Below are 17,362 nucleotides of genomic sequence, written 5' to 3'. Positions count from 1 at the left end.
TAATACAATAATTTTAGGAGTAAAAACAGACTTGGGACAGAACACTGTATATATATTGTTACATGATTATAGACTCGATGAGCTATGAACTGTGAAGAATCATAACACCATTTTGAATGACCTCTTATAACTCTGAGATGATTAAATTTCATTTGATTTTCTTTAATTCAATCTAACAGGTTTTATTTAATTAAATTGCATAGAATATGTTGTGCATGTACATTGTATCTATTCATACAGAATTATGCAAGTGAATAGAATGGTGTAGTAATAGATTTATGGTTGTGGCTAGCAAATAAGACAATAAAACCTAATGAGTTGAGGGAATATCTTCCAAGTGAGGAATTAATCTAAAGAAAACACACTGTTTTTTCCTAGAGATCAATGTTAAGAAAATTCAGCCTGAATCTTAGTTGGAGAGCTAGCTCAAAAATTCAGAAGAGAGAGGCTACTACCGTAGTGATTCTGTTTCCAAAAGGCTCACACGCTCCCAAATAATATGATTTCCTCACTCTTTAAAGCTTCTTTCAGTCAAGGTCTGCCAGATATCACCCAGATAGGTTTGACTTAATGTTAAGGATAACAATGGTTAGAGAAAAGGTAGTAGGAAGAATTCAGTCAGACAAAGACTGAGACAATCATTTTGCAGTTCACAGAAATGTCATTTACTCATTGTCTTTTGCTTTGGCTGAGCTGGTACTCCTCCCAGAAGGAGGCAGGAGTAACTCATCAGTCCAATCACCACTAAATCATCAGTGGCCCCACACATCTTGTTGAAAACAAAAACATCACTTTTCAGTTTATACAAGAGCTTACCTAAATTTTGCAATCAACAAGGGCTTCTAGTCTGATCTGAGCCCTAAAATGAGCCTTCAAGTAGCATAGCCACTTGAATCAGCCCTATCTTAGCCCTTTAGAACTTCTTTTCTATTTTACATGGGGCTATAGCCCACGTGATTGAAACATACTTGACTCTAATATTAAGTAGAACCCAAGCCCTTGAAGCTACCATCAGTTCTGCAACCAGAATATATCTAACAAGGAAGTTTAACATAGCAAAAGGCTCAGAGAGATCTATGACAGCCAGGAATTAACTACACTCCTCAGCTTTATGCGTTCCCAGAACGAAGACTAAGGCTGCTATTATAATGCAAAAACTCAGGTTATGAACGGAAGCTGATGTACTGAAAGGTGTTTTTTTTTTCTAAAATTACCAATTGTCTAACCAAAGGACAGATTTTAGTTTATATATATTTTGGTACTATTCATTTTGAAGTTGATGGCACTTTGCTTGAGATAAGGCTGTTCTGACAGTTGACACTGTGATTCCTGTTCAGTCAAGGATCATGCATTTTTCTGTCACATAGTTGAGATTCCTTTTCAAGACTTAATTCAGAACTAGCAATCCTTATCATCAGAACAAACAGTAAGTGAACTAATGCTACCACTTGTTCTCATGAAGGATTCTCATACCAACAGTTACCTATTTACTGACCTCTATTTCAACAAAGTCCCTTATCTCACACATGTACTTGAGCTCAAAAGCAGGCTTGTTCAGCTTGTTAGTTTCCAAATTAAACCACGTTGGAGTAAAGAATTACCTGTCCTTAAATTAAGATGTGAGCTACTCTTGTAATGAATAAATAACACCAATTCTTTTATGCATAAACTCCTAAAACTAAAGCGCCTCCAGAATCCAGCCACCACTTTTGCCAGAACACTGCTTTCTCGTAGTTGTGGCAGCTGGGATTTAGGCTGATCTCATTACTTGTAAATTTCAAAGATATAAATGTCTTATAGAAGACATTCTAAATTTGTGGGGAATTAAATCCTTTACACTGGACCATACTTCCATCTGTGGAAAAATAAAATGCATGCATGTGCAGGTATATATATATACGTGTGTGTGTGTGCCTATGAAAGTATATAACTTTGTATGTGCATAAAATATTTTGGTTCTTCTATCAGAGTTAGGTGCAGTTTTCATTAAGCATCCCATTGAAAAGGGTTTAAACTAAAGCACTTCAAAATAACAGGCTGTCAAAATTACACCTCTGTTTGAAACTGAATTGCTTTCATCTCACCATTTCTCACAATTAGTGGCAAGTGTAAAACACCCCACTCCAAAAAAGAGGCATGCCCCTCTTACTAGCCTGAAAGTACAGTGACGTATTAGACCTGAAATTACAGAAGTGCTTAGGTAAAAAAATGCTAATTTCAATTTCAGTGGGATATTTAATCACTCACTGATTGCACATAAACTGTTAACATGCTGTGACCCTCAGGTTAGGCTGTGCATAGATTTTTGCTTCTCAGCTACTCTTGTGAGACACCAGCATCTTCTTCCCTAAATCCACAGATGCATGCTTCTGTGGGAAGGAAGGAGACAGCCATGCAAACGGGAAAGGAGCCCCAGGACTCTCTAGCCAAGTGCAGGGATAGCACTGCCATCAAAGCGATGGAGTGCTCCATGCCTCTTGGCACAGCTTTGCAGGACTGGTACTTTCTGCAGCAAAGAACAAATGAGGTCTGTTTTAGGAGGAAGCCTGCTTAGTACATTTTGAAGCCTGAGTTTGAGAGATAGAGAGTATGCAAAGGTTTTTGTTTATTGTGTTAATATTGCTTGTGGGTTTAAATGTACGTTGATTCTGGAAGTCTTAGATGCTTACATAGGAGAGGAAAGAAATGTGATGTTCAAAAGCATAGTATAAATGCAGTATATCAGATGACAGAAACTGTGCTGTCTGTGTCAATGGATGTGAGATGTGGCAAATCTGTTTTTATTGTTGTTAATTTCACTTCAGTTGCTTTGTTTTTACTTGTTAGTGAACTCTCCTAGCTATAATTGTTTTTGAGAGGGTCTCAAAAGCAAATTAAGTAAACAATTCTCTTTAACTTCAAAAAACAAAGAGTATATTTTCCTGCATAAACCTTTCAACTACAGTTTGAAATGCAGCAGGGTGAACATGGTTATACCTATATACTATGGCAGAAATCCAATATTCATCTGTGGTACGTATTGAGAGAAAATGAGATCATTAAGGTTGGAAAGAACAGCTGCTTTAATTATAACACCATAATATATCATATCAAAGTATTCATCATCTCACACAGCCCCCAAGAATATACCCCAGGGATTCATTTCTATCATCTTGCGACTTCTTGGGACAGAGAAAACATAAGCACACTCCAGAGCTCTGGCTGCTTCAAATGGTGTGATGCTGTGTAAAATAATTGCACCCCAAGCTCGATAATGCTATGGCAACTATTATTAATCTAACTTTTACAGGCCCTGTTCCTCTTTCGGTGGTGGTGGTGGAAAGGGGAGACATTCCTACTGACTGGGATCTACACTGCAGGCAGGTTCCCCACTATCACACATCCTCACACTGCTGTCCGGAGCGCTCGGTCTGCCTGAGGCACCTGAAGGTACCTCTTCTTTAAGGGAATGGCTGCTTTGTGTTTTAACAGATGCTATGCTTCTGGTAGCGGAGAGATTAGAGGGACCATTCAACATTGAATCAGTCATGGATCCTATTGATGTCAAGATTTCTGAAGCCATCATGAACATGCAAGAAAACAGCATGCAGGTGTCGGCAAAGGTACTGTGTGGGTCACGCCTTCTCTGTTGCTCACTATGACAAGGAGGAGAAAAAAACTTATCCAGCACTTTTTTTCTGCCCAGGCCTTAAGAGAGATTGTCCAGACAATAGAAATTACATTTGTTCGTTCAATAGTTCACTGGGATGCCTTTGAATCCTTTGTCTAGTTAAACAAGCCTGAAGTTTTTAAAATGAAGACAATGGGAGAAAAGTGTCATTTAGCAAACTTCAAATTAATAGTTGCAAGAACTTTGGGGAAAACAGACACTGCTAAAAATTAGAGGTAACTGTAATACTCAATACTCAGCAGAGTGCACTCAGTAAGCTCTGCCTGTTCTTATCTGTGATTCCCCATATTAACATCCACACACATTTTGATCTGTTTAGGTCAGGCTACAGCACAATGTGTTTGAGGTGAACAGAAAATGATCCATTTAACCTCCTTTAATATCCTCTCCAGGGAAATATCATTACATTGGACAGCCTCTGATTAGCAGACCTCAATTTGATGGAGTTTTGTCTGGATTCTGACATAAAGATAAACAGAGTTAATGATACCAGCGTCCTCCTTTCCATTTTTAGTGTGTCTGTGTACACAGACTACCGCCACCTCTAAACCCCATTTTAATAAGGTCCTTTGAATTCAGTAGCAGGTGCTGTTGAGGCAGCAGTCACCAATTAATGTCTTTTCCTTAATATGCATCAGTGCACTGCAGTTAACAAAACTGAAAGTCAACAGTTTGCCAGGTTCTCTGCATTGAGAGTTTCCACCCACATGGATTTCCCAGCAGCCAGTTAGGCGCTGGCGAGATGGCTACCTGAGTTGGTGAGTTTCCATTGTTTGAAAGGAAGTTGCCCTGGCTAGGAAAATTGTGGGGATAAAAGGTTAATATTCTTCCTGCCAGTCCAAAATTAGATTATTTTACAGGCCCACTGCTGTGGGATTATAAAAATTTCCTTCAAGACGCTATTACTTTCAACTTCCCTGAAGTTACTTGGATTTTGAAAGTAGTCTACATCCTGAGCAATGAGACTTTGTTCTGGCAGCAGTGATCAATGAGTTTATCAGCCAAACATTTGGGGAATCAAAGGCCAGCTTCAGAAATCTCAGCCCTTACCTCAGAAAAGAAACAGAAAATATTTTCACTGAAAGCTGACCAAAGGCTCAGGTGTATTTCCTTTTCATTTGCTCCAATATCACAGCTTTTCTGTTAGTCAGGAAACTGCATTCCCTGCCAGAATCCAATGACATCACCTTGGCACAAGCTCATCACAGTACTCATTTGCAATAGAGGAGGCTGTATGTCATATCCCTCAGAAATATTTTATTTGCTGTAAAGGTTAATAAATCACTGAAATTCCATTTGCACTCTAAAGTTTTTCTTCTAAGAGAAATCTTATCCAATATTTTCTCAAAACTATATCAGTGAAATTTATTTTTCCACATTTTCACAGATAACTGAGCTGTCTTTGCTTGAGGGGCTTTTGTATTTTCTCTTTAGACCATTATTCTCCAGAAATGCATTTTCCTTGTTTTCCTAGGTTACATCCCTCTTTTTTCATGCCCTGACACATAGAAGTGTTTTATTATTCAAGTATGAGAGAGCAAAGTCTTGGGGTTCAGTTCTATGATCTTCTACGTCTGTCATGTCAAATCTATAGGGATGATGTATGAGCAGACTTTGCACCATTCATCTATTGCCTAATTTTTCTCCCTTATACATACTGACCACTTAGATCTTCAGTGAAAATGACAGATACCTTACCAGATGTAATGGGGTGCACAGAATGCAATTGCAGATCTAATGTAGGAGAAAAGCCACGCTTGTCAAATATTCTGAGACTCTGCTCAGCAAGCTTCAGGCAGGGTGTTGAAATCGTGCTATTTTCTCTTTTTTTCAAACAATTTTGTACCTTGCATTTGACTGTATCCACTGAAAATGTGGTGACTGGAAAAAATCACAGCCTATTTTCCACAAGTCAGTCAATGCATTTTTACAATGGGAAAATGATGATGCACTAACATCATGCTTGCAACACCCACATACACATACATTATTCTTCACCACTGACATGCATCCTTTCCTAACTGAAAATCTGTCTGATGTCTACAAAGAGTCTCTAAGCTTTGTTCAGTAGCACTTAAGGCCATTTTGTATTTTGTTTCTCTCTTCAAAAGAATGGGAAAATTTACAACAAACAGTAGTTTTTGTACTAGTGAGTTTTTGTATTAGTGAGTAACTCTCACTAATCTCATCTCCTTTTCAGACAGAAGACCCAGAGATCAGTTAAACTAATATCCATCCCTCTCCTTTTTCAAGCATTTGAGTAAATTGCTCTGTTCCAGAAGTCATTCCCATTAAAACTATCAGTTTGCCTTTGTTTTGCAAGATATATGTTTTGCATGACACCATCTGCAATTATATATTGGAATTTATTTGAGAAAAATATGTATAGGTATAATAAATTTGCTGTACATTACTGTGCATAGGGAGGCAAAATTTAATGATGTGTGCTTTCCAACATAATAATTGTATTACAATATGCACAACCTATTCAGAACTATTTTTCTGAGAAATAATCTTCATGGTTACAGTTGTACTGATAAATAAAAGGGGGATAAAGAACAGTCCCTGACCTTGAGGCCCAAGTGCTATAGACCAATTCATTTCTATACTGCTGAGATCTACATTCTTTGAAGTTGTTTCATTCAGCAAAGAACAAGTAGGAGCAGTCCAAGAAAAAGCCAATGAGCTAACAATTAATCAGTGCAGACAGACAGGGCTTATTGCTGGAGTTCACATCTTGTCTTTCATTTCCTTAGGAGATACAAACCCTCTTTCTTTCACTCTTGATGGGTGCACATCAATATTGAAACAAAATTGTAGAGGTGCCACAAATACCTCTTCTATCTTTGTATTCCTGACCAAGGACATACAGTCCCAGCCATATCCCTGTACCTGTCACTGCATTAAATGGAGCATCTCTGCTCCTAGGTCATTGACTTTTCTTGTTTGTAAGCTGACTGTAGTTCATTCTTTCAGCACAGTTCACATTAACCAGGTACTAGTATTATGCTAAGATCTTCCAATTCATCCTGAGGCTGGGATCCTCTGTTTTCTTGACAGTCTATATTCAGCACTGGCTGTTTAAAAAGTCTGGCCACAAATCTCTAAGCTTCATATGCAGCTCACCTTGTGTGGCTGTCATGTCCCTGAACAACATCCTCAAGAGGTCTTTATTTTGCCTCAGGGAAAGTCACATTTCTGACAGCTGCAATATTTGGAGATGCTTTTCAGAAAGTACCAATGATTCACAAAGTCAAACCCCAAGGCCTACTGCAAGAGAAATCTACATGCTCTGAATCAGATCTGAGTTTCCCTTTTCCAGAAATATGCAAAGACTAAAGATCGTCACAACCAAATTCCATCACTTTATCATGTAACACTCACAGCCATCCTGACAGAGTACCTTCTGCAAACCGTCCTTGCAGAGTGAAAAAAGCTGTCAATCTAGGCTGTCTGTATGTTTTAAATGTAGGCTTGGCTAACTGGATCTACTCAGACTTCAGTAGTCTCTGAGGGCAATATCTGGTAATAATCAGGTTGCAACAGATTGACCATAAAAACACGAGGAAAAATTTCTTTACTGTGAGGCTGACAGAGCACTGACTGGAATGGGCTGTCCCAAGGTTGTGGTGTCTCCTTTTCCAGAGATATTGGGACCTATCTGCACACCAGCTGTGCAACCTGCTCTAGGGAATCTGCTTTAGGAATGGGATTGTACTGGGTTATTTCCAGAGGTCCCTTCCAACCCCTGTGATTCTGCAATTCTGAGTGAAGTTGTGCTTCTCCTGATAATGTCTGAGACATCTTATTTTTATTACTGAAATCTCTGTCATTCAGCAGTGACACGTATTTGTGATCTGAAAATAAAAGTGGTATAATTAGTAAATCTACATATTCTTACTCATGGCTCAGCTCATATTCAAAATGTAGTCATAGCATACATATGCTTAACTCTTATTCTCCTTCTCCCAGAGAATATTCAGGGAGTTATCAAATATCTATAATCTTTTCAATCCTTGCCAAAACAAACTTGCTTGAAGTTCTTCACAAATGTCCCATAAATCTGGCAGTACCTTTACCTTTCTTGCTTGCGTGAAGTAAAAGAGCAAATCCTACACTTCAGTAATATAAATATTTAATATCTGACTTCTGCAAGTGGAAGAAAGCTCACAAAACAGCAAAAAAGTGCTGCAATTCCTCAAAATGCAGAAAATTCCCAATTTTGTTGTATTTGTGTAATTTTCCTTGTTCCTCAAAACACAATGCATATTGGGCTATTTTCCACATTTTAAACCATCTGGTTTTATAAATATTTGCTTGACTGCTCTAGGTGTTATTTGGATACCATGCCAAGATTTTTGCTCTTCCATAAAGGCTATCCCCATAGCTGAGTCTCCTATTAGTGAGTCTTAAATCATCTTCTATCTAAGCTGATGGACGTGCCATTTTAATCTATAGATACATGTTCCTTTTTGGCAATTACTCCAGTTAAAAGGACGAATGAGCTCCATGACATAGTGGACTACTTATGTATTATTTATAAGGAGGAAATCTTCATAAAACTACTTGTCCAACTCTCTTCTTAAAATAGCCCTAGAGTTTCATATTAACAAAACCTCTTCATTTATCTGTGTTCTTTCCAGAGCCCTGTACTTTAAAAATATAATGGCACTTCAGGAAAAAAATCAATACTATTCTATTTGAAGATGAGAGAGTCAATGGAGCAAAGTTGTATGGAGGCATTCAATAGGAAACACTGAGCACTAGTACATCTAAATAATAGTATGACTCAAAGCTTCATAGATTCAGAAATTCTTTCTTCTGGGATTCAAAATAGTGAGTTCTCCTAGGAAAAGAACTCCTTTTTCACAGTATCTACTCACTCATCCTGAAGTAGATAGCTCCATTTAGTCAGCTCAATAGAAGTAATTTTACACTGACTCCGCTGATTTGATCACATGGCTTCGTTCAAAGCCCCTGACCACAGAGGTTTTCTGCTCTTTGTGGCACCTTAGGATGCATCATATGAGCTTCAGCTGCAGTTCAGAGAGGAATGGTCTCCCATGTGTCTTGTGGTAAGACAGCCTTACCAGATGTCAGATATCCTAGGATGATTATAGACACTGATGAGAAAGCAACCAAAGGGCAATTTTCATCTCCACTGCCTAAAAGTGGGTGTTTAGCTCGAAAACAGACACCTACATTCATACACCTAGACCTTGATTTCTTAATTTCAAGTGGAATTGCTTCTCCAAATTCAGATGAAGTAGACAGCACCAATTATATATAAAGTACATTTTTTTAAAGAGTGGATTTTTGCTGCTAGCTCATGTCATTTGTAATGGAATACCAGCATATTTTCCTATAAATTGTTCTGAACAGCTCTGTGAAGTACTTAATGTGCTTCTTCTTAGGGAGCATTTGTTAATTTCAGGTATCAGCTTTACATTTTCTGTCTTGTCAGTTCATGCCTGTATGCAAATTAGAAAATGTGGTTTTGGCACTCAAAATTTAGTTACAGATCATTGCATCCTTACTGCATTTTTGCCAAGTCATTTAAAAACTAAATGATTTCTTCTTCTGTGATCTAAAAATTGCTATCTAATTTCTACCTCTGTTATTGTCTGGCTTTAAATAATTTTGTACACACAAAACTACTTACTGCTTACAACTATGAAGTGAAATGCCACAATATCTGTGTTAGTTTTACCAATATGTCACAAGAGAAATTAAATTATGCAGACTTATAGCTATTCCACATGATCATACAGGTAGCCTAACACATTCTGTGAAAGTTAAGAAGACTTAAGGCCAGGCTGGATGTGGCTCTGGGCAGCCTGGTCTGATGGTTGGTGACCCTGCACATAGCAGGGGGATTGAAACTGGACAATCATTGTGGTCCTTTTCAACCCAGGCCATTCTGTGATTCTATGATTGAGTATCCACACTTTCCTCTGAAATTCAAGTTGCAAAATTGCCATTTGTCTCTGCAAGCAAACAGCTTGATTGTTTAGTTGGCCAAGAGGGACTTCATAGATACCTAAATAAACAGTTAAGATTCTCATGCATAACTTATCTATAGTAAGAAGAAATGTGTAAAATTTTCCCAGCACATATATTTGGCATTTGGACAAATAGTTTGTGTTTGGCATTACAGTTTTATAAAAATTAGCTTACAATAAATGATGATGTTTAATTTCTTTTTCTTCAGAATGATGGCAAAATGTTAAAAGTAGCCAAGCTGTAACAAAAAAGGGTTATTCCAGAAGTGAAAAAGATGGCATTAAGGCAAACACTAAGATCCTATTTCATCACAGAACTTGAAAAAATGTTATTGCATGAATATTCTACCTCCTTTCAGTTGACCAGCTTCTGTAAGAGTTCCTCTGGGATACATACCTAATGCTCACGGTCAAATGTGTCTTCTATTCACATTAGGATGCACAAAATATATGCAACTGAAACTTCATTCCAAATGAGAGAATATGAAAAATCTCACAACTCTGAACATTATCTTCATACCTAGAAAACAAACGCACTTCCAGATAACTATTCTCACAGTTACTAAATACAGCTAAATTACAGCCCACTAAATACAGCTATAATCATCTCTCGTATCAGGCCAGCTAGGAAATAAGAAAATAATCTAGTAATATGACTCTTTCATCACTGACCTTTTCTTTGAGACTACAAACAAAATTACCAGATAGGAATAGCTGAGGAGAAGGATTACGAATTAACTGTGATTTTGTGTAAGTACCATGTTTAACAAAAGCTGAAATAGTTATTAAACAAGTCCTGTCACAAAGGGCTCATTTGTGCTTTCAAGTGTTAACTTCTTAGAATAATCACCTTCATGAAGCAGGTGTTTTTTAAGGACCCTATCTGTTCTTATGTACTCGTTGAGTAATTATTAATGCTTAATTATTAAACTGAGTTTTTGAGCAAGTGCTCTATTCACTGTTACGAAAATGTCAGTAAAATAAGAAGTTTCAAATATATGAGAGTAAAAAGAGGATGTAAAACACCAGCCTCCCTCTTTTTTATGGCTGTCATGTAACCTACAATATCTTTTTCAGGTTTTCCAAGGATGTGGTCAGCCTAAGCCAGCACCTGCCCTGAGGTCTTCCCGTTCAGTCTCTGAAAACTTCAATACACGGTTTAGACCATATAACCCAGAGGAGCGACCTACAACTGCTGCTGGCACAAGTTTGGATAGGCTGGTAAGGCAAAATGTACTTCATTCTTCAATAAGTAGAAATGGTTTGGTAATACAGTAGAAGAATGATAATCTCTTGACACATTTTTTTTTAATAATTTCATAATCACTTCATATAGTTTCTGTGCCAACTGTTCTGGCATTCAATAACTTTTTTTCTCCCATTGGAAATACAACAGAATTGCATTCTAGGAGAACAATATGACTCACTTTTTATGTATTAGAAATGTTAGAAGACAATAAATTCTTTCCTGCAAGCCAAAAATTAGATGAGCCAAGAAAGGTACTTTGCAATATGAATTCTCTTTGAAAAGTAATCTGCAATAATACTTTTTTTTTTTTTATTAAGGTATTTAAAATATCTAATACATCTTTAGCTGACAGTTCAAGACATCCACTTGCAAAGGCATGTTGATTTGTTCCACTCTTTCATTTAATAATAAAATAACAACTACTTTATTTCCATCCATCTCAAAAATTGACTTTTATCAGCTGAAACATGAGTGATCATTAATCTTGTTTTATTTAATCAATCATTTCAATAACAAGACTTTAACACAAGATTATTTTCTCAACTACCAGTCATCAGATTTTCATTTCAGATTATGATGCTCCTGCTATTTATACATCTAAAGATTTATAGTAGGCTAATTATTATAGCTTCTAATACTATCTCAGCAATTATCTCAAAATAAGGCCAATGGGCAAAATTAAAGACTTGTAAAGCATCTGAATCAGACAGTATAGCACAGCCTCTGCTTGCCATGGTTATTGCTGAACACTTGTACAGCATTGGTCTGTCTTTTAGAAGAGACTCATGTTCAGGCTGCAGGAAGAGTGAAAGAAGAGAAGCAACCCATTGGGAATAGCAGCTGGTAGCTGGGCCTGAGCATTTGGTGGGATGTCATTCTCCTGAGTGCCTGACAGATTTGAGCTGCACTGCAGCATGACAGTGCCTTGCTATGGTTCTGATTGTGAGTCTAAACTATCTAGAAGTTATTCCAGTAAGCACCAGACACCCAAATACACTAATTCAATCAGGATCTGAGTCTCTCCTTGGACCATAATTCCGTAAATTCCTTTGATAATCACCACAGATCACACCAAAGTCTTTCCAAAAGCCTATGCTGTAGCCCATCCATTAATCTACTGTATTCCCTCAATCTCTGTTGCAATTCAAATGAAAACTATCAACTTTCTAGTCAGGACATGGGATTGCTCTGCAGCTAAACCCAATATTTTGAGTTCTCTTTTTCCCTGGAAATGGTATAGCTTGATTATCCTAAAATGAGGAACAGAAAAGATCTCTGTTGTACAGTTAGATCTCTCTAACACAGTAGATTCATAACACAGTATAGCATCTCGGGCTAAAAATCTTGCTGGTAATGCTCAATTCATATTTGACAGTATCTTAATTTTACCCTATCTCTTGAGATTCACAGAAGCAGTCCTTTTTGCTTGGTGCAGTATAGGGCCTGGATCTTAACTCGAACTTACCAAGTTGAAGTTAAAGGTCATTGAAGCAAGCAGACTTTAGTCATGCTCTGGTCAAAGTTAAAGGCTGAAAAAGAGTAAGGTGAGAGGAAAGCCACAAAAGGAAAGAAAGGCTGGTAGCACAGGTCCACTTGCTATATTGTAAGAACTGTTGGCGCATTTTTGCACTGAAAAACGCTTCATAAGATCTTCCATGTTCGCTTCTAAATATTGTTGTCTTTTTACACTACAAACTTCCAAAATACTGGGCAGCATCTTGAATAAAGCACTAATGTGAGATAGATATGCTGCTTGCCTTTAAAGGCTGTAACAAATGAAAACTGCCAGTGAAGGCAATCCCTTATTACTCAAAATAACTTCTAGAATTTCAAAGGGGATTTTTCCCTATGCAATTTAACTAGCTTTATTGAGGCATTATTTCAGAAAAAGAAAAATAATAATAATAATTTAGCGTTATTGCTTTTTCTGTGACGAGTTATTACAGGAAAATGGTTATTTGTCTTTCTTGCTGGTGATATTTAAAATAGTAACTATTCATGCCCTGTTAGCTATGTGTGTGGGTATCAAATCCATCTCCAAACGGCAGTGATACATGTGTTGCCTCCTTTTGGGTTGAGAGCAACAATCCCTGAAACTTGAGATGGCCAGTGATCTGAGCTGGAGCGAGGAAAGGCTGTTTATGTGGATTAGGGCAGAAGGCCTTGTTTCAGAGCTGTAATCCCTTAGCAACACTTGGGAAAGGTCACTGCCTACATCTCACACCATCCTCGGTAATTTTATCCAGAAGGATATAAATGTTGCACTCCTGCCTCACAGGAGCACCATTCAACCTGCCTACATTAGACTCTCAGTGTGTTACGCGATGAATCATTCCTTAAATCACATATCTCTCTTCACTAACTATAGACAGAACCTGGAAGACCAGCTTCAGTTAGATCCTCCCCATCCTTGCGTCATTAACAGGACACAGAAAATCCCACTCAAAGCAGTTTTCCAGTCTGCACGCTGATCATTTCCTATTGCTTATTAAATACAAATGTACAGCAGGATGAGAATTTTGATAGTAGTGTCAAATGTTTAAAGCCCCGTTTGATTATTATAGATGTAAGAAATACAAATAAGGAGTAATTATTATCTGCTTTTATGTAGAGGAACTTTCTCTCATTGAGTCAGCCTTACATTAATGCTGTTAGAAGTCTATTCTGGATATTTTATTCATAAAACACTGTTAGACCATTTAAGTTTTAACTGTCACCACAAAGTCCAAACATCCAGCTATGTAAGCCTCAAAAGGAGAAGTAACAAACAATTCTGCTTTCATGTCTTTGACAACGTGCCCTTAGAAGTGACTGAGCTTAGAAAATATTTCCTCTGCATCTCAAGTAGGTAGCATATCTGAATCAATTTTTAACTCATGCTCATATTCCTGTTTATGAGCTTAATTCAGTTGAGCATATTTTATCAGGTATGTTGCAGAAAGCAGATCTCTCATAAGGAGTCTATAGTGAAACAGTAAGGTAGTGAACCCTTCTGAAAACACGCTTCTTCATCCTTGCTGAACTTGTTTAATTAATCCAGCTATTGCATTTCAAGAAGAGAGGTTTCCATGTGTTACTGTCACAGTGTTAACCAGAAAAGCTTAACAAAGAAAAAATAGATCAAAATTAATTGTGAGAAATGTGAAAAAGCCCTAAAGCACGTGTAGGTGAATTTAAATGTATTGGTTGTATTTAGGAAGTCACATAGATATTGAGAGAATTGTCTAAGCATGGGTGTAAAGCACTATCTGAGACTCCTGACTGTACTAGAAACAAGGGACTGACTGATGTGGTGAGAAGATTCAGGTACCTCCAAAGTAGCTAAGGGGAGCCAGGTAGAATATGCTGCAGCATCTCAAGCAGAACCTACGTTCAGGCAATTACATCAGGTCTGCTCAGCATGAGGCCTAAAAGCCAGGCTTTTCCAAAGTCAATGGAGAGAGACGTGTGTCTTCAGAGAGTGACTTACCCCAGCAGTTACAGACACTGCTCACCGAGTGGGAAATGAAAGTCTCAATTTAGTTATCCACATTTAGATATGCAACGCCGTTTGAGATGCCTCAGGGTATCTAGAACATCAGACTGAGCTGGCAGTTAGGACAGTCCTTCAGGATGCCTGTGTTCTCCTGGGCAGTGGTTGAAAATAAAGTAGGATACCTAAGATGCCTACTATCTGGCATCTGACTGTCAGATCCCCCTAGTTGGGATTCAGCTGCATAAACAGTCACTTAATACTACTTGTAACACCTATGGTTTTCAAGATGTCTAAATGTTACTAGAAAAAAACACAGAAAGCCTGTCTGGAAGCAAGATGGAACCTCAAAGCTACTGAATTTATTTTACATGCCTATATTTAGGTAACACTGAATGTACTTTGTATGCCTATATTTAGGGAACTGGATTCCATCCTATTTCTCTCCTGGTTATAACAGAAGCCAAAATGAGGAGTTTAGTGATTAAATGTAGAGATCAGTAGTATAAATATATACAACTGTCTTCCCAATTTTGATGCCTAAATGACTATCTCAGATTTGAATATCTATTTTTTATTTTTAATCGAGAGAAATGATGGCCATCATTCATTTGTCTAAACATAGGTTTATGCAATTGAGATGTGATTAAATATTTCTAAACTATAATTTAGCTCATAATGTACATATTTAAACCTCTCCGAGAAATCATTTCCCAGCTCTCTTCTACAAAGTGCCAAATAGTGACAACTTTAGGCTAAGGCATCTAGCAATTGCATCTAATGTTAAGATAAATAGTGTCAGAAATTAAATAACTTTAACCGTGGCACTCATCTGCTTCTGTAGAGTACGAACTAAGATTTCTTATTTAATATATACTGCTTTTAAAAACTCGTTATCTTCTCTGTGGTTGCCTGTTTGGTATAACCTGTTTTGTTTTTCTTTTCTTTTCTTTGTTTTGTTTCTGTTTTGTTTTATTTCATTTTGTTTCTTCTGTTCCCTGAATCTGTTTCCCTCTTGCTTCCCAGAGGACTATCTGGAGGACAATGCAACATGGTGTAAGCTTTGGTATTCTTATTCTTCATCTTCATTCCCATTTGTCTTTGTACAGTGCTGGGCTAAACAATTCTTTAAGTTTCAGATTCACCATCTTTCCTTTCTGTGTCTCAAGTAGGCTAAAACACTGGCAGTAATTTTACACTAAGTCGTTTGGTGCTGCCCAGAGCTTAGGGCTGCTGATTCTTTCCAAACAGGGGTGCACTCCCTCAGTGAACTAAAAGCTGCCCTAAGTGTTTACATGATCTCAGCCACCACATATGCATGTGCAGCAAAGCAGACACTGCAGTGGCACCAAGCTCTGGGGCCTGTGTGTTGAGATAGATAGCACTCAAGCAAAGGAAACAATCTCCCAGGCCATCCTAGGCTCCCTAAAGCTATCCTTGTCTCACTGTCTAATCTTGGGCAAACCACTTAGATGCTTTGTGTGAGTTTGCAATGTAGATCCCCTTAGTCTTCTCAGTTTCAGAAGTTTTGTGAGTTTTGGAGATCCATGAGATTCAGAAAAAGGCCCCCTCAGCAGGTCAAGGAGAGTCAGGAAGGCAGCACCACACGGGTATGCATCACCTCACTTGTGAAGTACCTCACAGCTTTTTCCTCACAGGCCTATTATATCCTGCTTGTTAGCAGGACTAATTAATCTACAGAGCAACATGTTGATCTAGCCATACCTACTTCCTACATTTGAGCAGCCTCAAGTACCTCTGAATCCACCGTGTCACCATACAGCACAGTGCTGCTTTTATTCACCTGGAATTTCTCCCAAGAGCACAAAATGCAGCCTGACCTGGCTGGACGTGTGTAAAATAATTCCACGTTCTCTTTCAAGAGGACGTGGAAGCTTTCTTGATTTTCCACAAGGGAGCTGATGCACTATTAACCATGTAATGCATAATGCACATGCATACTATGCAGACAGGCAACTGAGAAATTGGCCATAGCATTTGGGGAGTGATTTACATTCAAGCACAGTATAGTGGCTGCATAGATAAGTGGATGAAAATGCACCCAGTCTGAAAATTAAACCCTTTCATGCTCTTTACTTGTGGGAGGTGAATATATTTTGTCACACTTTGTAGGAAAATGTTGCCTTATCTTCCCTCCTGGTTTCTTTAAAATAAAAGTAAATTAAGACTCAGCTTCTGTGAACAAAAGAACCTGAAATGGCTAATTTAGGAATATAGTGGGATGTATTTTAAGTGTCCATTCATTCATATTTTTAAAGTATATTTTATTCCATTATGTAATGATTTCTGTTGCAATAAAAAACTCAGTAGTAACCTAAGAAATCCGTTGTGAACAATTCCTTCCCAATGCACCAAAACTACTTGAAGCAGAAAATATAATTCAAACAAAACAAAAAAATCAGTAGACCAAAATTAACAGGACAGTATACCTTGAAGACACTGAGGTGAATTGCCTGGCGAATCCTCTGGGGCGCTCCCAACAGCAGAATTTTGTTAGAATCCTGCTAGTCCAGGGTCTAGACATGTTAAATATATGCAATGATAGCACAGTATTCCTGAGACAGGATGTTTATTGTCCAGATTTTATTTCTCTAGAGACTCTAGAATAAAATCAGTGCTTATAAGAAATGAATTTTTCAAACACCTTTTGCATACAGAGCCCATAGGGAAAAACGCAATGAGTCTGTAAAAGACTCCATAATTCAGAAAGTATTGGTCACACTTTTAAGAGTGAAGCTAACAGACTCACACAAGTGTTTAAGATGCCTACTGGCTTCCCACAGGCTACTCCCCCACAAGGCGTAGATGCTGTGTTGTTGGACATGCCATCTCTTCCTGTGTGCTAATAATTATCAACAGATCATTCCTGTAAAATGCAAGCTGCTCAGCTCCTGCAATTTTAGATCTTGTGTATTTAGAGTCCCGCTTCTCATTATCTATCTGTATAC

The 17,362-nt window shown here is 37.8% G+C and overlaps 2 protein-coding genes across 3 annotated transcripts in view; one reads left to right on the top strand and one right to left on the bottom strand.

Moving 5' to 3' along the window:
- ABCC4 (ATP binding cassette subfamily C member 4) overlaps positions 1-17,362 on the bottom strand; it is a 1,253,378-nt gene that overhangs the window by 774,765 nt on the left and 461,251 nt on the right. The gene's annotated exons all lie outside the window — the stretch shown is intronic.
- GPC6 (glypican 6) overlaps positions 1-17,362 on the top strand; it is a 731,757-nt gene that overhangs the window by 655,973 nt on the left and 58,422 nt on the right. Inside the window, exons 5-6 of the mRNA XM_052664785.1 lie at positions 3,472-3,602; positions 10,750-10,893. Coding sequence (XP_052520745.1) covers positions 3,472-3,602; positions 10,750-10,893 — 275 coding nt within the window. The remainder of the gene's footprint in view (positions 1-3,471; positions 3,603-10,749; positions 10,894-17,362) is intronic.

The sequence above is a fragment of the Tympanuchus pallidicinctus genome, unplaced genomic scaffold (genome assembly GCF_026119805.1).
Source record: "Tympanuchus pallidicinctus isolate F22 unplaced genomic scaffold, pur_lepc_1.0 scaffold6, whole genome shotgun sequence".
NCBI lineage: Eukaryota > Metazoa > Chordata > Aves > Galliformes > Phasianidae > Tympanuchus > Tympanuchus pallidicinctus.
This window is presented reverse-complemented; position numbering and strand designations above follow the sequence as displayed.